At 44.2% G+C, this 25,830-nt stretch overlaps 1 protein-coding gene across 2 annotated transcripts; it reads left to right on the top strand.

Annotated features, from left to right (window-relative positions):
- The first annotated feature begins 12,774 nt into the window (after positions 1–12,774).
- c9orf72 (C9orf72-SMCR8 complex subunit) lies at positions 12,775–22,374 on the top strand. Of its 2 annotated transcripts, none has more exons than XM_061245547.1 (10): positions 12,775–12,850; positions 13,717–14,295; positions 15,746–15,841; positions 16,066–16,130; positions 16,911–16,983; positions 17,287–17,403; positions 18,348–18,583; positions 19,243–19,300; positions 19,638–19,747; positions 20,456–22,374. In XM_061245547.1, the coding sequence occupies exons 2-10, from the start codon at positions 13,849–13,851 to the stop codon at positions 20,640–20,642; spliced, it is 1,389 nt and encodes a 462-aa protein (XP_061101531.1). In that variant the 5' UTR covers positions 12,775–12,850; positions 13,717–13,848; the 3' UTR covers positions 20,643–22,374. The 2 variants fall into 2 exon arrangements, with proteins under 2 accessions (XP_061101531.1, XP_061101530.1); XM_061245546.1 differs by lacking the exon at positions 12,775–12,850 and adding an exon at positions 13,244–13,344.
- Positions 22,375–25,830: the final 3,456 nt, after the last annotated feature.

Below are 25,830 nucleotides of genomic sequence, written 5' to 3'. Positions count from 1 at the left end.
TGAGTCGATGGTAGAGGGACGTTGTCCCCGGTGTTGTATTTTGGTTTGCATTTTTGTCCCGAGCTGCGCCTCGAGGTTTTTATTTTCGTGCCTAGCTTTTCTCGCTAGGTTGTATTTTCTTTTGGTTTTCACTCAGTGCCCAGCTATTTGGCACGGTACCAAAATTATTGGTTCGCCCTAGTTATTTAAGGGTTGTTTTACGTTCTCTAGCCGTTTTTGAGCTACTTCTCTGTTTGTGATTTCTAAGTTTGGTTTGTTTAATTTCCTTTCCTCCCATTGTTCCGGGAGAAGTCCTGTTCCTAGCTGGGTATCCCTATTCCGGTTCTCCCTGGGATTTAGTGACTGACACGTTCGCGTGTGGGTTAGAAAAGGTTCTACCTTTGGTCGCCCCTGGCTCTTCGCTTAGCTTCCCACGCTACACATAATGGTCAGCAGGCAGAGAATAAAGACTGCCTGACATCAGAAACGACCGTTATCAGCAGTGCAGCTCTGGTCACTGACTGGCCCTTTTAATTGGCCAGTCAGATTCTCTTCCAGGAGGGAGAAGTAAGCTGACACTTGGTTCGAGCTGACCACGCCCTCCAGTGCAGGTAACACACCCTACAGTGGCATTGGTGGAGGGTAGTGATGTCACATGTGTACTGCGGTCACATGGTTTCACGGTGAGAACAGGAAGTGTCTGAGTTCCATCAGATTCCCTCACAAACGACACGTCCAAACACGCGTTTGCACCCGCACGTCTGATCAGCATGGAGACAGAGCAGACCTGTCTCTGAGAGAGAAAGGGAGAGAGAGACAGACAGAATGAGAGAGAGGGCGAGAGAGAGGGGTGGGTGAGAGAATGAGATAGAGAAGGTAACTGTGAATTTCTTTCTAGTCTTTAATGTTATAATGTTAGATGTATGTTTTTTTAACTTCTTAAAATGTTTTATAAGATATGGTTTGGCAATATGAAATGCCAAAAAAGCAAATTGAATTGAATTGAGAGAGATAGAGAGCTGCATTTTCTCACAAAATCTGAAAAATACATTGAAATTCTCCAAAATTAATCAGAGAAACCCCCAATTAAAAAAACTGCCCAGCAACAAAAACCTCCCCATCCTCGTAAGAGAGAAGAACTGTCTGAACTGGCAGCACAATATATCACTGCCTACCAGCGTCTTAGTCTTAGTGAGTGACAAGGAGCACAAAATAAATAAATAAATAAATAATTTATTTTATGTTTCTCAGAACCAGCTGCATCAGTGCCTTATTCAAAGAAAATGGGATCCACAATGTCAAGGGATCCACTATGTATATGGTGGGGGGGGGGCATTTGTAAAAACACTGGGATGTTGCGACACTCACATCTGTACTGAGCATGCTCGGTTCATGCCTGTATTGCCACACCAGACAAAGCCACACTAATGAGCAGTTCAGGCTCATCTTTGTGTTTTGGCAAATGTGCGCACAGGAAAATATTTGGGGGATAAACCAGCAATAAAATGCACTGTATTGCCTTTTAGGCACATAAAATCTGTCAGCGGTGAATCTGAACTGAAGGTTTTACTATGCAGCTCACACGGAGAGGGAAACGTTGATGCTTCTGCTGCTAATGACACTCAAATGAGCAGTTTTTGTCAAACGGATGTGTCTAGGCCTTTTAAGCAGTGAGCTTTTGTGACCTAGAATAAGAACTGTGAGTCTAAAGAAAAGCAGGCTCCCTGCCAAGGCAGAGAGAGACGGCGAAACATAAATCCAGCTCAGACATCGAGTGGCAACCTCAGTCTATATTCTGTATTACATTTATATTCACCCTTAACTTTAGTTTATAAATAAATTCAAGGGGTTTTATTTATTTATTTACTTTTCCTTCACGGTTTGGCCTGATAATACTGGTGATAAATTGCATACAGCTCAAACTGAGTTTAATAAAACAAAAAGAACAACAGGCACTTGAGTTGAATTTGAGGCTAAATGTTGTTTGAATACAGGATTTGTTGAGGATTAAGTCCAGCCTGACTGGGAATTCCTCAGATGAAATGAAGTCCTGTTCATCAGAGGATCTGTGTGCTGCTAGTTAGAAATGCTGCTCACAGAACCATAGTCGATGTGGCAGGGCTAATAGGCTAAACTGTTGTCAGTGCTAATGCTAATAGACTAATATTAATAAGCTAATCTGTGGTCAGTGCTCATGCTTGTAGGCTCAGTGCTAATGCTAATAGGCTAAATCATTGTCAGTGCTAATGCTAATAGGCCAAACAATGGTCAGTGCTAATGTTAATAGGCTAAACCATGGTCAGTGCTGAAATGCTATGCTAAATTCCTATGCTTAGTTTCAAGTCTGAAGGTGCATTTATATGTAAGAGAAACAAGAGTCCATCCCCAAGCCCATTTAAAAACATGGTCTACTGGATCAATCTCCAAAACATATCGATCGATCGCCGTAACTTTCTCTTTCAGTATTACTGCACGGTGTGTGTGTGTGTGTGTGTGTCCGTCTGTCCCTCTGTATATCACACAAACACACTGGCTGCTAATTTCCTGAAACAGAGTAAAAATGTCTCCCTGTCACAGCTCCCGTTTGCTGAGCTATTTCCACCCTGTAGCCTGCGGCCTCCTATTTATATGTACATCAGGTCTCTCTCTGTGTGTTTACCTAACGCTGGCGCTCTCCTCAGGACTAACAAGCTTTAATACCCTGCGCCCACACTTTACACTGCCTCTATATAACCGTGCGTGAGCAACAGTGCTTTTATCGAGACTTCAACCTCTTTATGATGCCAGTTTCACTGAGAGCATCACACACAGACGTGTGAGACTGTGGGTGAAAGAAAGGGAAACACATTTTGATGCCCCATAGCTTTTCTCGAAAGGTCACTGCAATATTTTTCACTGAAGAAATAACTGAGGCCTTTTGTTTCGCTCAGATAAAACAAAATCCCATTTTCACCCTGCGCTCTCAATGTTTCTAAACCTTTCTGCTGCATCTCAAAGAAAATAATCTATGTGAAATAAGTACTGTACGCATGGCCTCCCTCAAACAAATGGCTGTATTTGTCAGGCAGCTTTCCTTTAAACAGAGATTACATCACATGCCTTTTAGTCCTATTCAATGTGAAATCTTACTTCCGATACACAGAAGCATTTAGTAGAAATGTGCTCATCCACTTTACCTTGAGCTAAACATTAGACATGGCCCTTGAAAACTCGAAAAATGATTCCCGTTTGTTTGTTTGCTTGTAAAATTGGACATCAGTCTGTGTTTGTGTGAAAATCATCGCCCACATTCAACAAAACCGAGTAACGGGTGCAGTTCTGCTTATTTTGCCTAAAGTGGACTTACAGTACATACAATATTGCAGTACTGCAGGAGAGGCATATTAAACTCTGGTAATGAGGCACCGGGACTGAAATCTGAAGAAAGCCATTTCCTCCCTCCATTTTGTGCTCCCCTTGTTTCTCTTCTTCTCTCAGCTTGAAAGGGCCTAATTGCAGGAGAAAACAGTTTCCACACACAAAAAAACTGTTTCATATAAACACATTATTTTTGAGTGTGGTTGTCACATGCAGGGATGCTGGCAGTAACTTTGGCTGGGAAGAGGAGAGCCAGTTAACAGCTGTCCCTCTGGGACAAAGATGCTCAACACCTTTAAAGGAGATTGTATTTATAGCCTGCTGACCCAATTCTGCTTTCCAGGCTTCACAGAGGTTGTGAGGGTGGCCTGTTAGGCACAGACACAGCTGATGAACCACTCAGCAATTACAATATATGGCCACTTTCACCTGGTGGGCAGGCTTTCACCTGGGTACGACATGCTCGTTGGGGGTTGGATCAAACCAGGGGCTACAAAGCAGGCCAGTCGATTCTCAGCTTTGTACTGTCACCTCTCAGCCTTTGACGAAGCTATCCTCTTTTCCTCTTTCCCCTTCCTCTTGGTTGCCACCTGTACAAGCACACACTTTTACAGATAGGAAATAGCCTATAGCATTAGAGCACTGACCATTCTTTAGCCTATAGCATTAGCACTGACCATGTTAGAGCCTATTAACATTAGCACTGACCATGGTTTAGCCTATTAACATTAGCACTGACCATGGTTTAGCTTATAGCATTACAGTTCTTACCACTGTTCAGCCTATTTACACATGAATGACCATGGTTTAGCCTATTAGTATTAGCACTGACTATGGTTTAGCCTATTAGCCTTAGCACTGTACTAATAATTTTTCCTCTCACTTCTTCCTTTTGTGGTTTCCCTGGTGCTGGGTTTAAGGGGGCGGTGAGTGGGGGTTCTGCGCCACCAGCAGCTGGGAAAGATGGGATACGTGGTTGATCCGTAAGCATCCACAGGTAAAAGGGATTAGGGGATATTCAGGATCAGGCTCAGTTCAGTGAGGAGAAAAAACAGAGAAAACCACCACCATAAAATACCTAATACCAGCTTGGCAGTGCTTTGACACACTTTAAACTCACAGGTCTCTTCTACAGAACGTTTACAGAAGCTACGCTTACCCCTGAACCCTGACCCCTGACCCTGGATAAGTACAGTGCTATCTCGTTCAGAAGGTTTTGGAAGCCCTCAGGATGGGATGTAAGAGATGTTTATTATCTGTGCTCTAGTTCACCCTTTACGATGACCACACATTTAATCATAACTAATGCACAAATAAATAAATTCCGAAACCATCTGCAGCTTAAATCTGATCCGCACAGCTCTGCTTATCCATATGGATTATTAATTTACAGTCCAATCAGACAGGGCAAAGGTTGTCTCATGCTTCTGTTCGCAGACATTTTCACCCGGTTGTGTTTATGTTTTCTTGGCTCCTCTCTAATATGTGAGGCGTACACTGCAGAAACCATCTGTCTTAATAAGCGTCTCAGTCTTAACAAGTGTTTTGGTCTTATAATGATACTCAACAATCTTTTTTTTGTCAATGGGGTGAAACTGTCTCACTTCATTGGAACCATTTGTTATTTATTTTTGTTTAAAAAGGTCATTTAACTAAGGCTAAAATATTTGGGTATGAGTCAGATGAACCATCACCCAGGGAGGTAGGGTTTGTGACACTCCACTGACCCACTCTCCCCCTGTTTAATTTGGCCCCTGCAGACTGTCATGTCCGATGCATTTCCACACCCACAGTACTGCAGCCTGGGGCCCAAAACAGCTGACCAGTGTAGTTGTAAAACTCTCAGTTCAGCCCAAAATAAAAAGATGTAAAACAACAGTAAAGATGGTTCACCCCTAAAAGGGCACAGTGGCCAGTCGACTGTTTCCCTCAGACAACAAATTACAGTTCTCCAGCGTCTCTACTCCATTAGTCACAGCCAACACCACTGAGGCGTGGGGGCTCCCCACAACATCTCCAGGGGTGGCAGTTTAACAAGGGACGCACATCCATCACCATGCACTTTAAGCAGGAGGGTGGGGTGAATCACCTCCAGAGGAAATGCACTTTAAGCAGGAGGGTGGGGTGAATCACCTCCAGAGGAAGTGCACTTTAAGCAGGAGGGTGGGGTGAATCACCTCCAGAGGAAGTGTACTTTAAGCAGGAGGGTGGGGTGAATCACCTCCAAAGGAAGTGTACTTTAAGCAGGAGGGTGGGGTGAATCACCTCCAGAGGGAGTACACTTTAAGCAGGAGTGGGGGGTGAATCACCTCCAGAGGAAGTGCACTTTAAGCAGGAGTGGGGGGTGAATCACCTCCAGAGGAAGTGTACTTTAAGCAGGAGTGGGGTGAATCACCTCCAGAGGAAGTGTACTTTAAGCAGGAGTGGGGAGAGGCACCTCCAGAGGAAGTACACTTTAAGCAGGAGTGGGGTGAGGCACCTCCAGTGGAAGTGCACTTTAAGCAGGAGTGGGGTGAGGCACCTCCAGAGGAAGTGTACTTTAAGCAGGAGTGGGGGGCGAATCACCTCCAGAGGAAGTGCACTTTAAGCAGGAGTGGGGTGAATCACCTCTAGAGGAAGTGCACTTTAAGCAGGAGTGGGGTGAGGCAGTGCACTTTAAGCAGGAGTGGGGTGAGGCAGTGCACTGAGGTCAGGGCTGGTGGGGCAGCTGAGTGAAGTATAGATGCAGTTAATCACAGGGATCTGACCTAACATGTTCCTCTGCTCAAACCTGACACACACAATAAACAGGAGGGGTTGGGTTACGTGCATGAGGGGTTGGGTTATAACAGGAGGGGTATGGTTATATTAAGGTTATAGCAGGACACGGTTGGGTTATGGCAGGGCACGGTTGGGTTTCGCACAGGAGAGGTTGGGGTTATAGGCAGGAGGGGTTGGATTATACCAGGAGGGGTTGGATTATATCAGGAGGGTTTGGGTTATGGGCAGGAGGGGTTGGGTTATAGCAATGTGGTGCAGACAATGTGTGAGATGCTAATGAAAGTTTCACTGCAGCAAAAAAGAACATTACTTTCTCAGTTGGTAGTCTTTGTTTTCCTGGATAAAAACCTGTGTGTTTTATGTCATTTTACCCTTCTGTGGATTTATGCACCCATAACGGAAAAAAGAAACACAGGGCAAGTTTACTACATTATTACATTAACAAGTATTATTTTGAAATAATAAACGGTTTATTGTTAGTACTGGTAGGCCTATTTGCATATAGAGTGCACTATGGGAAATAAGCAGTTTAAGAGGATTAAAAGTCTTTGCAACATTTATGCCCATTCTGAACATTCTCTGCCAGCTGTTTATATGGCAAACGTCTCATAACTCATAAACTAATAGTTTTTTCAACAACCGCTTCTGAACTTTTTCCTGTGCTGTGTTTGGGAAAAATAACAATTTTTGCCAAACCGGAGACTTCCATATATCTGAGTAGCAATTTTTTTTTCATGTGACACTGACAATAAACAACATTTGTGCCTCAATTTCAGCCTTTCAAACGGAGATAAATCAGGTACCTGTGGTAAAGTTGCACTAAGATGGACGCCGGTGTTGTGCTTCCTAGCCTCAGGTGTTAGATTAAAGGCACAGTGCAGTCTCGCCCCTTTGTACAGAGCATATTGCCACTGCAGCTCATTTTCTGCAAATCCATTCTGCATGATGTCCGCTTTTGCAGCATAATCTGACCAATCAGAGAACAGGAAGTCTGACCATTGCAGGTGAAGACAGAACAGCTATTGGCAATTTGCTGGCATAGAATGTTACCAGGGTGAAGTGGTGGTGACCATGGTGAAATGGTGGTTACCATGGTGAAATGCTGCATAGCTAGCAAGGTCCAGTGGAACCTGTTTCTGTCACCCGGACTTTTATTGGCTCAGCCACAGAGCAGATACAAAATGGTTGTGATCATGTCCGGTTTTTATTGTGGAAAAACCTGCTCTTCTGATGCAAGCCTTATTTTAAAATGTCTGATACTGCACGTTGTAATATAAATGGGAACAAATCTAATTTGTACTTCATTTAGTTCATGATAATGAAAGCATTCCAATAATCCTGTTCCATTCCCTGCTGTTATACAAAATTAAAAATAAATCACATGAAGAAGATGAGCAGGGCAGACACGGCTGCACTCTGGATGATGTTTACCATCAGGCCGAGGCTGTCCCAGCATGCACTGTTCTGAGATAAGAGCGCTCAGGGCCCAGGAGATCTGACCCAGCTCAGAGAACAGGGGGAGAGCTACCCTCTTCCTCACACGGACAGTAAGCGAGAGCGTGGCTGATAAGAGCTTGCTTTGCTGCGGCCGCAAGGCTGATAATGAGAAACTCTATCCACGGCGATCAGAACAGAGACGGCCAGAGAGCTGATAAGGTCCTGGATGCTTGACTTCTCACCGGCACAATTATCTGTGAACCCTCTCTCTCGCACACACACACACACACACACAGTATAATGAGAAAAGGCTCTTTGCTGTGGTTGGCTCTCATCTGGAGAGTTGTGCTGTAACAGGCCCTGGTCCGGCGTGTGTCTGAACTCTCCCACTCCGAGCTGAGAGTGGGGGTCATGAGAGCAGGTCCAGCCTGCCCCCGGGGCCTGGGGGGTCGGGGAGTGTAGAGTGGTCCTCCCAGACACATTTCCATCTCAGTCTGCTGAGCGATGTCTGTGAACCGGGGAAAGTGCAAATGTGATCTGTGTGTTTGACAAAGAGATACTTGTCATCCAAAAGGCCCAGGGGAAATACTAGGAAGATAGTCCAGAGAAAGTACTGGCATGTGTGTACAAGATGGAGGACAAGATATGCTTAATCTGTAATTCATAGCCACACTACTGTTACCTCACTATTGTCTCGTGGATTAACATCCCTCCTGTAAAATCTAGCTACGCCAGCTTGAAAATTGAACTGGTCTGGCTGACCAGCATGGCCAAGCTGGTCATAAAGCTGGTGTATCTGGGTATAAGCTAGTGAAACAGCTAGCGCTGGTAGCTTTTCTGGCCTGGGAGCTGGTCAAACCATGTCAAGCTGGGAGCTGGTCTGAACTGGTAAGCCATGTTGAGCATGTTGAGAGTCATGTTACTAACAGTTGTGGTCATGTTACTAATGGTTGCAGTCATGTTACTAATGGCTGTGGTCATGTTATAAACAGTTGCAGTCATTTTACTAACAGTTGCAGTCATGTTACCTATGGTTGCAAACGGTTGCAGTCATGTTATTAATCATCCCCCAGTTTAATCCTCTCAGTCCCTCTCTCCGTCAGCTGATGTGATGTGAGAAACACAGCTGTAAGATGGTCGCCGAGCGTGATTCATTGCTCGAGTTTCAGGTGAGCCTCCCGCCTTCACTGTAAAGTGCTGTGACTACGAGATGAAAGCAGATGAAATCCAGTGTCAAAGCAGGGTAATACCACCCCGTGATAAAATTATATTCTGTTATCATAAATTTACATGGTAGATTTACTTCCTGTGAAAAGCGCTACATGCTTATATTTTTTTATGTGTTCATGTCCCCAGGAACATTCAGTTACATTCAGTGTGACTTCCAAGACAGTGAGAGTTTTGATTTAAATTCTGTACATGCACTATACACAGCACTATCAAGCTTGCAGAGCTTCCTTCAGCTAAAAAAAAAATGCTTGCGCACTGTTTGAAAAAAAGAAAGATTTGATAAGTGAACAATGAGCACGTTGTGACATAGAAGTAATTAAACGCATTCATGCAAGTGACAGCAGGAAGCAGAGAACCCACGCAAAAAAACTGCAACAATTATAAAGAGAGAGAGAGAGTGGGGAGAGGGAGGGAGAAAGAGAGAGCGAGAGAGAGAGAAAGACAGGGCGAGAGAGAGAGGGAGAGGGAGAGAGGGAGTGTGGAGAGTTTGGCGGAAACTCAAGCTTGTTCAAGCATCTATTCTGTTGCTGGCTCCATGCAAGGTATTCTGTTTTCAGCAGGATTACACAGAAGCCAATAGAGTCTTGTAAAGATGAACAGCAGAAAGTGGTCTGACTGATGTACTCTGGGAAGGAACATTAATCTCCTCCTGTAACCTGGGAGACACACAGACATACGCTCACCACTCAGCCAGTCTTGAAAAGGTTCAGAAATGAAAAGGATTTGGTATAATTTAGTGTAGGTGGTGGCAACGTAATACACATCTCCTCTGAGACCAGAGATGCTCAGAGTTACATATCATCACCATCTGTATTCCTGGGACACGCCCTACATTAAAATGGAGAAATCTAGTGTGTCTTCTTAGGATGTATAGAAGCCAATGCTCACACATGAATTGGACACTAATAATTTACTGTATAGCAATTCCACATGCACATACAAAAGCAGGAACAGAAAGAGAGAGAGAGAGAAAGAAAGAGAGTTGGAGAGCATGAGCGAGAGAGAGAGAGAGAGAAAGAGAGAGAGAGAGAGAGAGAGAGGGACACACACAGAGGAGCAAGTACACACACATACACTGAGGCACGTACACACGCAGAGACACGTACACGGACACGTTTATTGGGTTTGTAGTGGTTGGTGATTACACACCCCCTCTTCTCCTCCTCAGTCTGACAGCATATTGGTACTGGAGGAGGCCAACAGATAAGACCAGTTAACAGAGAGAAAGTGATTTAGGTGCTCGGAGAAAGTACCTAAAGCTGAGCGTTACACTCTCTGTAGGAGAGGGGGCTGATTAAGCACTTAAAATGTAAACCTTCAGGAGGAGCAATAACTCAGAGGAGTCATTCTGGAAGCGATAAGAACTTGTATGAGTAATGCTGATCCCACCAAAACAAGCAGAACATTATGAAGAGGGGGAAACAGCGTTATAAAGTTTAGTTGTGTATAACAACAACAACAACAAACAATTCAGATGCACAGCCATTTTATTTTATGAGCTTTATCAAAGCCAAGCCATGTTCTCTGATAGGTCTCTGGTGATTATGAAATCGGCATACTCCTCCTTGCAGTTTACTGCTTTCAATGAGGGCTTTCTCAGAAGCAATCAATTTTACAGTAATAACCTTATATGTGGTCATGATCTTTATTTTGTTTGGAGGTTATCAGTTAACTTGCATTTAGCACTCTAGCGCTGTAGCACAGAAAATCACAAGACGAGGAATGCTGTTTACCAGATCTGGCTCTGATACTGATATGAATCAGGTGAATGCGTTTATGGTCTCTTACACTGTAAGTCACTCTGAATGAGAATATCTGCTAAATGAAATGTAACCACAATAAAAGCGCATAAAAGCTCCAGTTGCGCCCATGAGGGGAATTTTCTTATTTGAAAATAATGTGGCGGTGATTGGACCCAGGTGAAAACGTGTAGCTGTCTGTTTCCTGAGCAGTAGCAGAGGAAGACATTGATGAAGGTGGTTCTGAGGGACGAACATTCACGGTTTTGGCTTTGGACACACTGATTAGAAAATGGTGTGTTAATTGTAATCAATGTCAACTGAGCAAGTGTATGAATCTGTGTATGGGGATCCTCTATAGCTGATCATAGGCAATCATTTCATTACCTAGAGATGTGACCTTATCTGTATGTGTGCGAACTCCTGAGTCACTGATTGTATAACGACCTCACCCGAAGCAATTCAGGTGGTGCTCTACGGGCTTTGATAATAGGCTTTGCTTACTGGTTCAGGAGCTTTGAGAGAGATATTGTATTTCAGCAGGTTGGCTCCAGACTCTGTTTTTATGAACAGTGTATTTGTTAGCACTATTCCTACCAAGGTATATGAGCTAGCACAGTTCATATGATGGTGTATGAGCTAGCACTGTTCCTTGAATGGTATATGAGCTAGCACTGTTCCTATGATGGTATATGAGCTAGCACTGTTCATATGATGGTGTATGAGCTACCACTATTCCTATGATGGTATATGAGCTACCACTGTTCATATGATGGTGTATGAGCTAGCACAGTTCATATGATGGTGTATGAGCTAGCACTGTTCCTTGAATGGTATATGAGCTAGCACTGTTCCTATGATGGTATATGAGCTAGCACTGTTCATATGATGGTGTATGAGCTACCACTATTCCTATGATGGTATATGAGCTACCACTGTTCATATGATGGTGTATGAGCCAGCACTGTTCATATGATGGTATATGAGATAGCACTGTGCCTAGAAAGGTTGAAACTATGTTAGTGATGAAGATTATGATGGAAATCCAAGATGGAAGTACAATACAAATGTCTAATATGGAGATGAAGCAGAGAACCCAAAATTAAATATAAAAAGGAAGCAATGCACACCACCAGGATACATTATTCACCTTATTGAAGTCAGAGATTTATTGGTATTGATCCAAAATCAAATACTGTAGATGCATCTTTTCAGCTAGTCTAAAATGACCAATGACAGAAGCTGCAAAAAGCTTTTTTTTTTTTTTATTACAGTGTTAGACGTTTAACTGTGAAGATCTGAAGTATCATTTTCCATGATAGTGATCCCCTGTTGACACTAGATTAGGAAGTATTAGGTAGGGGGTGGCGGAAACTATGCCTTGTGAGTCACCAGGCAATTTATGCAATTGTACCAAAATTACTACTGTTTCAAGCTCAAATGCTTGAAATACTGGCATCTGCTGGTCAAAGTAGGCATCTGCAGGCATTTATTTCTGGAAAAGCTTTTTGCAGCTTCTGTCATTGGTCATTTTAGACTAGCTGAAAAGATGCATCTACAGTATTTGATTTTGGATCAATACCAATAAATCTCTGACTTCAATAAGGTGAATAATGTATCCTGGTGGTGTGCATTGCTTCCTTTTTATATTTAATTTTGGGTTCTCTGCTTCATCTCCATATTGATTAAACTGTGTTCTTGCCCAATACCGCTTTGCTAGATTGTTCACGGGGAAGAACCAACCTTGATTTTAACCTGAAAAAATGATGTATGCACAAATGTTACCAATAACTTAGTCTTGCATCATTATTTTTTTTTTTTCTAGGACTTGACTGTGCAGTTCAACCAGTGATAGTCTAAATCCTGAATAGAGAAACATTACTTACCTATCACAGCTGTGTGTAGTTGGACATAAAAATAAATAAACCTCTGGCACTCCAGTATGAAGGCCTTGAAATGACCAATGGATCTATATGATTCTAAGCTAGTGATATAGGTCATGTTAAACTCTTGCCCTTTTGAAGTGCCTACTGATTTATTAAAGCACTTAGACTAAGTACTCCGTTGGCTAACTCGCCTCATAGAAGTTTCTTCAATTCAAAAGGTTGCTGGTTTTAAAATGGAAAATCAAATAATAAAAACTGCCACCATGTAGCTGTTCAAGGAAAAGATTGTACGTTTTTTACATTATTTCATATGCTCTTCGCTAGAGGGCAATATAGGCTTGGAGGATCCTTGAGGAGCACAGGCCTTTCTTTACTTCAGTTGTTGGTATAAGACCAGGAAGAGGTCCGTTAATGTTGTTATTCGAACTACTCTGCATCAAGAGCACCTATGTTGCTAAATGGGTACCTTGTTATTTATTATGCCTTTACATTTGTTGGTGTCACCTTCAGCATTGCGCACTTTATCATTTAAAACTACATTTTACGTACTGTACGAGTAGGCTAGCTATATTATTCGAAGGGGAAGGGTGTTAACCAAACGCTACCGTTAGCTATCCTGCCCTTTGCTAGCTCGAGGCAATCAAACTGGTTTAATCGGAATACGGTATTCAGTCGTAGATTAGCGTTAAGTACACAAATAGCACCCTATGCTTTGTGTCATGGTCACTTGCCAACCAAAAGGCTAGCTAGAAATAATTAGCTAGCTAAGATACAGAAAGTGAATCGCGTTGTTAGCTAAATCTTCAGCTCAGGAAGCTTAACCTTATATAATTATCTATCATGTACTTATGGGATGTGATGTTAAGTAAATAAATATGTGCTTTGCCTTAGCTAGATAGCTAGCTATCCGAGAAGAATCAGTGCAGTTCACTTTCCCACGAGCTGACCAACAACAAGTATGTGTGTGTTTACTTTTGCGAGCAACGCTGCTGTGTTGTTACCTAGCTAAGGTTAGCTATAGACAGCTCTAGCAGTTCGGTGTGTGTAATAAGCTATCTAACGTAATCGTGTTGTTATACATTTTTTTGTGTTTGCTAACATGACACATGGAATTCGAGCATGAAAGACAGAAATATCCCGAGAAAATGTAACTTATTTGAATTAAAATAAGACCGAAAAAAATATTGGATAAAAACATAGGTTTGCTGTACGGTACATTAGTTGGTTAGTTAACGTTAATCTATGAGTATTCAGGTTTTGAGGTGGGCTCTGACAGCTGTAGTGACAGCTGTAGTTTGCAGCATTGCTGATCTCTGTTTGTCCTGTAGGGGGCGCTGTACACAAAGGCCCATGTGAACAACCTCTCGCATCCAAGAATAGAACCCTTCTAGACGACACAGCCTTCCCATTCCCCTCTGACTGATCAGGCTAACCCTCCAAGCGCTGAAGTCACAGCACAGATGTCGTCGGGATGCCCTCCCCAGTCCCCCGCGGTGGCGAAGACCGAGGTTTCGCTGGAGGGCGAGTCGCCGATGCTGGCCGCGACCTTCGCCTACTGGGACAACATCCTGGGGCCGCGCGTCCGCCACATCTGGGCCCCGCGGTCCGAGGAGCCCCTGCTCCTGAGCGACGGCGAGATCACCTTCCTGGCCAACCACACGCTGAACGGCGAAATCCTGCGCAGCGCAGAGTGCGGGGCGGTCGACGTGAAGTTCTTCGTCCTGGCGGAGAAGGGAGTCATCATCGTGTCGCTCATCTTCGACGGCGAGCTGAAGGGAGATAAGAACACCTGCGCGCTGTCGCTGATCCTGCCGCAGACGGAGCTGCCCTTCTACCTGCCGCTGCACACCGTGTGTGTGGAGCGCCTCAAACACATCATCCGCAAGGGCCGCATCTGGATGAAGAAGGTGAGAGGCCCCTGTATGGAAACACCTGCTAATGTTACGGCGGGCTATTGATGTGAAGCTGCGATTGTGGTCTTCCTCAAAGTCTCATCCACTACAGACACTTTTCCCAGTTTGTCTTCAGCATGGGGAATGAAATAGAAATAACATGGTTCTCTTCAGATGTTCAGGATAATGTGTCTGTTTTACAAGTCCCCCACAGACGCACTTTAACAAAATAATCTTTGTAACAGGTTGCGAAAGTGTTTTTCCCTATTAACTACTATTGGCAGGTAAAGTGGAAGTCCTGCTGAATGGAATTTCTGGTATACTGCAAAGTGCTATGCTAGTGGATTCCATCATGGATGGCAACAACATCTTCATTTCAGCAAATGGAGCATTAAATCGTTCTACAAACACAAAATTACAAGGCCCCAGTTCCTCCGCAAATTATCGCTATGCAGCTTTTTGTTGCTTTAAAAAAAAAAAAAAAAAAAAAAATTTGTGTACCAAACAACAACAGCAACAAAGATGAAGTTATCTATGGCCAGTCTCATGGGATGTACCAACATATTCGCACCCATGGGGGTTTTTTCCCCCAATTGCAATTGTCATTGGTGGCAGGTTGCCATCAATAGGCCACTGATTACAGGAATGTATCCTATTTGTAATCAATCCTATTTTGCCAATTAGATGCCAGCATGTCAGACAGCTCTTCCCTGGCCAGATCCCTCACAGATAGGGGCGTGAATATGTTGGTTGGAGGGAGTGAACAGGAGGGAGTGATTCTGCAGGGAGTGTGTTTGTGAGTTTGAACAGGAGGGAGTATATCTGCAGGGAGTGTGTTTGTGGGTTTGAACAGGAGGGAGTATATCTGCAGGGAGTGTGTTTGTGGGTTTGAACAGGAGGGAGTATATCTGCAGGGAGTGTGTTTGTGAGCTTGAACAGGAGGGAGTATATCTGCAGGGAGTGTGTTTGTGAGCTTCAACAGGAGGGAGTGATTCTGCAGGGAGTGTGTTTGTGAGTTTGAACCGGAGGGAGTATATCTGCAGGGAGTGTGTTTGTGAGCTTCAACAGGAGGGAGTATATCTGCAGGGAGTGTATTTGGGGCATTTCTCCTTATTTCTCCCAGTGCTGGAGTCCAGTACACACCCTGTAGAGTGACTCTGCTCTATGCTGATGACAGAGTTCATTTTAAAAGTCCCCTGCTCAACACAGAGTCACTGTGTGGGGTGAGAATTTGACTATGTGCACAGGGCTGTTTTATAGATTGCATTTAGAGATGTTGTCTGTCTGGGTACTGCAGTACTGCCCCACACTGTGTGCAGTGAACCTTTTTGTTCATTTTGTGTTTGTGTCATGTTTAAGCTGTGCTTGTGTTTTGTCTTGTTGTGAAAAATAACCTCCTTTTGAGAAAGAATTGTGAGAGCCGTATGATTTTGACTCCTCCTCCCCTACCCCTCCTCTCTCTCAGGGCTACAGCATCGTTTCGGTCCTGACCTCTGAGATCGTTCCCATCATGGAGCTCCTGGCCTCCATGAAGGCCCACAGCGTTCCGGAGGACATCCATGTGAGGCTCAGTATTCCCTTATTCCGGAGAGTTCCGCACAGATGGTAAAGGCTGAACAGTGATTAGTGTTCTTTCAAACAAAGCAAGGGTAAATGGTAAAGGTGTCAGCCATTTTGAGAATTTTGCAGCACCAGCACATCACAGGCATAATGGAACAGCTTCTGAGGGATAGGAAACGTGGAGCTAAGCAGGTTTGAAATCCCATGTTGTCCCCCCCCCCTCAGATTAAGGACACGGTTCTGAATGACGATGACATCGGGGACAGCTGCCATGAGGACTTCCTGCACAAGTAAGCACTTCCTGCAAAGCCCTATGGGAAACCCGGGGGTTCAGTTCTCGAGCGAGGAATGACCTCTGAGTGGCCTTACCCTGGAGAGCAGAAACAGAAGTAAATAAATGTGGTTAGAGAGCGGCTCCTGTCTCACCGGTGACTCCCGGGCACAGCTGGGATTTCTGGCGGAGTGTGTGTCCTGGGTGTGTGTGTCCCTGTTTCATTAGCCCCTCCTCCTGGGGACACTCTGTCACACGCTGAAAATCCCCCTCCGCAGGGGGTTCCAGAGCCCTTTCTAACACGCAGGTGTGTATAATCCCCCCCCCCCCCCCACACACACACACACCTGTGTGTAATCCTTCCTGGCCTTATCTCCTCTGTAACACTCCTGCTTTTCAAACGCACAGCACTGCTGGAAATAATGACTTTCCTCCACTCGGCCTGCCTCTCACCCCTCATCCCGCTCAGGGATTCCACCGTCAGTGGCGTCCATGTGGAGCCCGCGTAGAGCCCGGCGAATCGCTGGAGAATGCTGAAGCACAAAGTGTGCCTGTTTAGCTTTAGAGCCTTGCGGGGGACCCTGGCCTGCTCTGGGCAGGGGTGTATCAGCCTGTGACAGGCTTTCCCTGTACCTGAAATGTTTGGTGAAGGTGGAGACCCATGTTCTTTTTTGGTCGGGTTCGGGTCCAGCCACCCTCTTGTCTCAGTCCTTGGGATTGGCTGCTTTTCACTCTTTCTGTTTCTGGGCTCCGTCATTGTTGAAATGTATTTACTCTCTCTCTGTTCTGCCCCCCACAGAGCCATCAGCTCCCACCTCCAGACCTGTGGCTGTTCTATGGTGGTGGGGAGCAACCCAGACAAAGTCAACAAGGTACTGAAACTTTGCACACACACACTGACACACGCACTCTCGCACACGCAGACATTCACACATTGAACACACAGCTAGCACCCCTCCGTAGTTCTTAATGTGGACACGTTTTGTTGAGAATTTAAATGTTTATGTTGTGTGTTCATGCTGATGACAGATGCTTGTGCTTGTCTGTAAGTGTATTCAGATGGAATGAACGGGTAGTCTTCACTGGTTTTGGTGGCATGGTACCAGTGCGGTGCAGGTTGAGCTGTTGGGGTGATTCAGGGCACCCGTGGGGTTAAGAGCCTTTTCCTCCTGCAGATTGTTCGCACCCTGTGCCTGTTCCTCACACCTGCAGAGCGCAAGTGCTCCCGCCTCTGCAGGCCCGAGTCTTCCTTCCGCTACGATACGGGCCTGTTCGTCCAGGGCCTGCTGAAGGTACATGATCTACACATTTATGCATACACCTATACACACCAGGGCCTGCTAAAGGTACATAATCTACACATTTATACATGTACCTATACACACCAGGGCCTGCTAAAGGTACATAATCTACACATTTATACATACACCTATACACACCAGGGCCTGCTGAAGGTACATAATCTACACATTTATACATACACCTATACACACCAGGGCCTGCTAAAGGTACATAATCTACACATTTATACATACACCTATACACACCAGGGCCTGCTAAAGGTACATAATCTACACATTTATACATACACCTATACACACCAGGGCCTGCTGAAGGTACATAATCTACACATTTATACATACACCTATACACACCAGGGCCTGCTGAAGGTACATAATCTACACATTTATACATGTACCTATACACACCAGGGCCTGCTAAAGGTACATAATCTACACATTTATACATACACCTATACACACCAGGGCCTGCTGAAGGTACATAATCTACACATTTATACATACACCTATACACACCGGGGCCTGCTAAAGGTACATAATCTACACATTTATACATACACCTATACACACCAGGGCCTGCTAAAGGTACATAATCTACACATTTATGCATACACCTATACACACCAGGGCCTGCTGAAGGTACATAATCTACACATTTATACATACACCTATACACACCAGGGCCTGCTAAAGGTACATAGTCTACACATTTATGCATACACCTATACACACCAGGGCCTGCTAAAGGTACATAATCTACACATTTATATGTATACCTATACATACCAGGGCCTGCTAAAGGTATGTAATCTGCACATATACCTATACACCCCTCGACACATTTCCTTGTATAAGAACATGTTAAAGGTACATGTTTTTCTAGCTGAACGTGCAGATGTACTGGTTTGTTTGTAAGATTGGCGTCCTCCCCTCAGGACTCGACGGGCAGTTTCGTGCTGCCCTTCCGGCAGGTTCTGTACTCGCCCTACCCCACCACGCACATTGACGTGGACGTGAACACGGTCAAGCAGATGCCCCCGTGTCACGAGCACACGTACAACCAGCGCCGCTACATGCGCTCGGAACTCAGCGCGCTGTGGAAGGCTGCCAGCGAGGACGACATCGGGCCTGAGACCGTCATCCACGCTGACGAGACCTTCACCCCCGACCTGTACGTGACCCATCACCCCCGACCTATACGTGACCGTTCAACCCCGACCTGTACGTGACCTTCACCCCGACCTGTACGTGACCTTCACCCCTGACCTGTACGTGACCCATTACCCCCGACTTGTATGTGACCCATCACCCCTGACCTGTACGTGACCCATTACCCCCGACCTGTATGTGACCCATCACCCCCGAACTGTACATCCCCCTTCACCCCCGACCTGTACATGACCCATCACCCCGACCTGTACATTCCCCTGCTGTCATCTTCTAAAATGTAAATATCCCTTCAGTACCAAAGGAGTCTGCAAACATCAGCAGCTGGAAATGACCATAAAGTTGCCTGTTGATAGGCTGTGAAGAGTCTGCCAGGAATAGGCAGCAGGTTGTGATTAGAAAAGGGAAAAGTTGTGCAAGAGATTACTGTTATAATTGTGTGGTTTCAGAAGAGCACAGATCCTCTTTAAGTTTGATTCCAGCTCATTCACACTTTAATTCAACACCTCTGTGTGAAGCTGTGCCTCCATATTTTACCTTGTGTGAGAGCCAATTGAAAATGGAGAAGTATAAAATGCGTCTAAATGTGTGCAATAGAGAAGTAACGGTCGAGGGAATTATCAGGAAGTGTTGACTCCTCACCTTTGACCTGTGAAATTACAGGAATGTGTTCCAGGATGTCATGCACAAAGACACTCTGGTGAAGTCCTTCCTGGATGAGGTAAGAACTGTTTAATGTTGGAATTTCAGATTAAGTGGAGTGCATTACATTATATTTATACGCTTTAATCCAAAGTGATGTTAAAAATCTGAATCAGTTCACTACAGCCATGAACATCAAGTCTAGTACACATCGCTAGTGGGTAAAGTCCGTAAGTAAGCACCAAGATAAACACAAAGGCAGCAGTCCTAGATGAAAATACAAAGTACAACAGGAGGGCTAAAGGATTGATACAGGTGATTAGGGCACTCCTGCAGAGGAGTAAAGTCATAGTGTGAAGAGATGAGTCTTCAGACTGCTGTGCCTGACCCCTGACCCCTGACCCTGACCCCCCCAGGTGTTCCTACTGAAGCCGGGTCTGGGTCTGCGCAGCACCTTCCTGGCGCAGTTCCTCCTGCTGCTCCACCGGAGGGCGCTCACGCTGCTCAAGTACATTGAAGACGAGACGTGAGTGGGCCAGCTGCTCTCCCCTACACCCCCTCCTCACAGGACTGTGAATGGTACCCCAGTACCCCATGGCAAACCCAGTCACCCCTGTATATCTATAATATATATTTCACATTGTCAGTTCACTCTGCTGCATACTGAAATGTTTCATTAGTACCTTACCTGAGGGGTACAGCAGTTTCTCTATCCCCGATGTGAACCTGTTACCCCTGACCCTGCGCTAACCGCTAACCGCAGTCCTGGCTGTTACCCCTGACCCTATGCTAACTGTTAACCGCAGTCCTGCCTGTTACCCCTGACCCTACGCTAACCGCTAACCGCAGTCCTGCCTGTTACCCCTGACCCTACGCTAACCGCTAACCGCAGTCCTGCCTGTTACCCCTGACCCTATCCTAACCGCTAACCACAGTCCTGCCTGTTACCCCTGACCCTGTGCTAACTGCTAACCGCAGTCCCTCCTGTTACCCCTGACTGAATGCTAACCGTTAACTGCAATTTCTTCTGTAACCCCTGACTGTGCGCTAACCGCAGTCCCTCCTGTAACCCCTGACTGTGCGCTAACCGCAGTCCCTCCTGTAACCCCTGACTGTGCGCTGACCGCATGTCCCTCCTGTAACCCCTGACTGTGCGCTAAACGCTAACCCCAGTCCCTCCTGTTACCCTGACTGTGTGCTAAACGCTAACCTCAGTCCCTGCTGTAACCCGCAGGCAGAAGGGGAAGAAGCCATTCCGCTCGCTGCGCAGCCTGAAGGCTGACCTGGACCTCCCGGTGGAGGGTGACCTCAGCATCGTCATGGCGATGGCGGAGAAGCTGAAGGCGGGGCTTCACTCCTTTGTCTTTGGGAAGTCCTTCTACACCAGCGTGCAGGAACGCGACGTCCTGATGAGCTTCTAACCAATCACAGAGCCCCGTCCATGGCCTATCCCCCCTCCCTCAGAGCTGCAGTTGGTGGTGTATCAGTGTGTCCTGCATGCAGAGGAACAAACCTCCTTTTAGCATTTTGCCTCTGCTCTGCTTTCAGATCAACTCAGTCCAGATGATTTTCGCTGAACAAATGTCAGGGAATGTTTACAAGATTTATTTATTTTTATTTAGCTTTTGCCGTACAAATCTCAGAAATAGTTTGCCTCGATATTATTCGTGGAGGGCAGGGACTGGAGGATTAATGGGGAAACCATTCCGACGTGCCCATAGGAATGGGAATCGGTGATAGATGGGAAATATGGAAAAGGAGGGATGGGGAAGAATCTGGGAATGTTCGTATAGGAGTCCCTTAAAGATGGGGAACGTGGAGGAATCTTGAAGTGCCAATGCTAGGAGGATCCGTGTGGTATTCCCTTAGGATAACAGCGTTCCTGTGGGATAGTCGGTGTGCCTCGTTACTGGGAGGGAAATGCAGTCGGAGAGAGTAGACCGGAGCCCTCTGTGCCTCTGAACAGCCTCGGTCCTCCTGCAGCTCGGTAGCGGGACTTAGCCTGCGCGCTAATTGTGTTTCACTCTCCTGTGCAGCCGCCCGCTCTGTAGAGCCATCGATTGCGTGACCGGCGGCCGTCCGTGACTAATGGCGGTGTTCACACCGTGTTTTGTGTTCTGAGGGCCGCCGTGACCGCTGTCACAGAGCTGTCGCGGCCCTGCGTCGGGGGGTATGTTCACAAACGACACGTCAATTAGTCTTTCCTGCGTGGAGCACTGTTCAATTTTCCACAAGCTCCCCGGCACTTTGCCTTCCTGCTTTAATATCGCCACGCTTATTATGAGCTCCAAAAAACAAACACCTGCTGTAGGGAACACACATTATGAAAAACATTTTTTGCTGGAATATCCAGTTGGTGGCTGACCTATCATGTGGCTGCTGTGTCTGGTGACTGGCCTATCATATTACGGACCTCTATGGTCACTTGAGCGCCATGGTGACTGCCCTCTATGTTAGGGATCAGCAAATCAGGGTCCTCAGGGCCTGCTGGTTTTCCACCCTCCCTTTACTAGGGAGTCAGGTGTGAAGACAGTCTGGCCAATCGGTAGCACCAATTACCCAGGAGAAAATAAAACCCGGGCTGGATTTGTATGCGAGGGCCAGAGTTGATGATCCCTGCTCCCTGGCGAGTGACCTATCAGGTGACTGATCGCCGTCGATGCGTTTCCTGTCAGTTGTGTATTATTTCCTCTGGAGAGCAAACACCCGATGCTGGTAAAGTGATTTTTCTTTTCTTCTGTCAAGGGCTCCGCTAAGGCAGACCTGTGTAAAGTGAGGCATTAATGGAACTGTCATATTCGGTTATTGTCTTGTCACTTCTGTTCAGAGACCTCCATTTTAAAGGCATGCAAAGCACAGATAATTGAATCTAATGGCTGATAATAATATCTTCTGTCATTAGTTCTGAATTAAGCTGGAATTTGCTGTTAATTAAGATTTAACTTTGTGTTTGTTCTTTAATAACCTTGGCAGAGACAAAAGGTCTTTAAATGGTTCCTGTTCTCACATGTGCAGTTTGGCTGCAGCTCCACTTAATCTTCTCTTTGCTCGTGCTATGCGGATATTTCACTGTGCTATGCTGAATTATTGTTGTATTATTTATCTTGTGTGATCACTGGAATATGTCAATAAATTGTGTCTTATTTGAATCCAGCTTGGTTCTCTGACCTTTTGTTGTGTTGTACTTCTGATTGCCAACACTGCATTGCTAGTTAAAGTGGGATATGTTAATGCAGAGGTAAAGTGTGGGATATATTCATCCAGAATTGAAGTCTGGGATATGCTAATGCACAAATAAAGTGGGATATGTTAATGCAGATTTAGTGTGGGATATGTTAATGCAGAGTTAGTGTGGGATATGTTAATGTAGAGTTAGTGTAGGATATGTTAATGCAGAGTTAGTATGGGATATGTTAATGCAGAGTTAGTATGGGATATGTTAATGCAGAGTTAGTGTGGGATATGTTAATGCAGAGTTAGTGTAGGATATGTTAATGCAGAGTTAGTGTAGGATATGTTAATGTAGAGTTAGTGTAGGATATGTTAATGCAGAGTTAGTACAGGATATGTTAATGCAGAGTTAGTGTAGGATATGTTAATGCAGAGTTAGTGTAGGATATGTTAATGCAGAGTTAGTGCGGGATATGTTAATGCAGAGTTAGTATGGGACATGTTAATGCAGAGTTAGTGTAGTTTATGTTAATGCAGAATTAGTGTGGGATATGTCAATGCAGAGTTAGTATGGGACATGTTAATGCAGAGTTAGTGTAGTTTATGTTAATGCAGAATTAGTGCGGGATATGTTAATGCAGAGTTAGTATGGGATATGTTCATGCAGATTTAGTGCGGGATATGTTAATGCAGAGTTAATGCAGAGTTAGTGTAGGATATGTTAATGCAGAGTTAGTGTGGGATATGTTAATGCAGAGTTAGTGTACGATATGTTAATGCAGAGTTAGTGTATGATATGTTAATGCAGAGTTAGTATGGGATATGTTAATACAGAGTTAGTGTGGGATATGTTAATGCAGAGTAAGTGTAGGATATGTTAATTCAGAGTTAGTATGGGATATCTTAATGCAGAGTTTGTGTAGGATATGTTAGTGCAGAATTAGTGTAGGATATGTTAATGCAGAGTTAGTATGGGACATGTTAATGCAGAGTTAGTGTACGATATGTTAATGCAGAGTTAGTGTACGATATGTTAATGCAGCGTTAGTGTACGATATGTTAATGCAGCGTTAGTGTATGATATGTTAATGCAGAGTTAGTATGGGACATGTTAATGCAGAGTTAGTGTAGGTTATGTTAATGCAGAGTTAGTATGGGATAGGTTAATGCAGAGTTAGTATGGGATATGTTAATGCAGAGTTAGTGTAGGATATGTTAATGCAGAGTTAGTATGGAATATGTTAATGCAGAGTTAGTATGGGATATGTTAATGCAGAGTTAGTGTAGGATATGTTAATGCAGAGTTAGTATGGGATATGTTAATGCAGAGTTAGTGTGGGATATGTTAATGCAGAATTAGTGTTGGATATGTTAATGCAGAATTATTGTAGGATATGTTAATGCAGAGTTAGTATAGGATATGTTAATGCAGAGTTAGTGTTGGGTATGTTAATGCAGAGTTAGTATGGGATATGTTAATGCAGATTTAGTGTGGGATATGTTAATACAGAGTTAGTATGGGATATGTTAATGCAGATTTAGTGTGGGATATGTTAATGGAGAGTTAGTGTAGGATATGTTAATGCAGAATTAGTGTAGGATATGTTAATGCAGAGTTAGTGTTGGGTATGTTAATGCAGAGTTAGTGTTGGGTATGTTAATGCAGAGTTAGTGTTGGGTATGTTAATGCAGAGTTAGTGTAGGATATGTTATCCCTTAAGTCTGTGGATTTTTTTTTTTACTGTGCAATTTTCAATTTTCCTGGTAACAGGAAATACCTTTTGAGAGCATTAAAACTCACAGTTCTATCGGTATAACCTATTTTAAGTTGTCATTGCTTTAGCGACAAGAGCTCCTTATTTTGTAACATGTCGGCAGGGGACATTTCGGTGCATTTCGGAAATCCATATATTGCATGAAATAAGGTAATGTTAGTGTCCTTTTCATGGTAAGGGTCCAGCGCACCAAATGCATAATAGTTTCTGATTCTAAAAGCATGCTAACATAGAGAAATGTCAATAGATTGTCCATTGTTTACTTAGAATGTCTGACCAGTATCAGTAATCCAGTTGCACAGTGAAGGTGTGATCCCCATCTGTGAGCAAAAAATACATTATAATTTCAGCTCCTTCTAGAACCGGCTAGTGGTATGGTATTGAAGTAATGATGGGAAGCATTTTAGCTAATGGTATTACGTTCCCAAAGGTGTATAGTTTATTAGGCTTGAAAAAACCACAGTATTTTTTGCACGTTTGACGTTTTACAACAAAAAAATATTTATTTTGTGATGCTGAAGTCTAAATAGAGAAATTCCTTTGGAGTTCCAATATAGAGGGCATTTTCTTTGACCCCATTCTATATCTGATCTAAATACATTCTCTAAATATTTTTTTATTATTTAGTATGCTTATGAATAATGAATAGCATGTGAAATTGTAGAATGTGTTTGACTTATTGATGGGGGTTGGGTGTTCAACAAAAACTTCAATAAATTGACCTCAATCAATATATTAGTATACAATATGTTATTCTTGTGATTATTATACTTTTTACAATCTTCTGGATGCTGTCTGAGGAAAGGAGAGGGAGAGGTAGGGGGAGGGTGACAGGTGGGGCAAAGAACACTTTTTTTTCAGGATAAATAGCATTGTATACTTTAGTAAGCAAACTACAATATTTTGCACATCATAAGACCCATAATATAATTTAGTGTCCTTTTGGAATCTCCAAATGTCTTTTTTGGAAAACTGCCTAGACATAGTTTAGGAAAAAAACTATGCCGAATGCTCATTTTTGGAGATATTGTTATCAAATTTTAAAGGGGATTTGTTCAGTGTTTTGGCTGTGGCTCCAGTGTATTTCCACATCTGCAATTATCTGTATCCACTCAAAAACAGAAAATCTTTTCACTGAGAAAAAAAAAATTCCACTTACGCTGTGTTTCAGCTTTTGTAACTCAGTTTTAGTAATATTTAGAGTAATTCTGATTCTTTAGAGTGAGTCTGAGAACATGCCTGCCAAACCTCTTCGTTCAGCCACCACAGGATGCTTGCCGCCTCCCGTTCTCCGTACTTCCACGGTCACGACTGTTGTCGGTTCTGGCTCCACGGTGGTGGAAAGACCTTCCCATAGAAGTCAGAATAGCAGAGACTTTGACCACCTTCAAGTGCAGAGAGAAGACACACCTCCTCAAGATGCACCCCTCCCTACCTCCCTGTAATCTCTAAATGATTGGTAGTTGCAATTTTTTCAGTTTTCTCAATGGTGTTTTTGCTACTTTCCTATTGCCTATTTAAGCTGTTTCTTGTTGAAAGTGTGGGATATTTTGATGCAGAGTTAAAGTTTGTGGATATGTTAAAGTATGGGTTTTAGCACAGGCCCGGGTTTGCAGTAGCCTTGCATCATGCTGTAATCCTGCAGAAACAGGCTGTGTCTCCT

The sequence above is a fragment of the Conger conger genome, chromosome 6 (assembly GCF_963514075.1).
Source record: "Conger conger chromosome 6, fConCon1.1, whole genome shotgun sequence".
Classification (NCBI taxonomy): domain Eukaryota; kingdom Metazoa; phylum Chordata; class Actinopteri; order Anguilliformes; family Congridae; genus Conger; species Conger conger.
The sequence above is the reverse complement of the archived record's forward strand: the minus strand, read 5'-3'. Positions and strand labels throughout refer to the sequence as shown.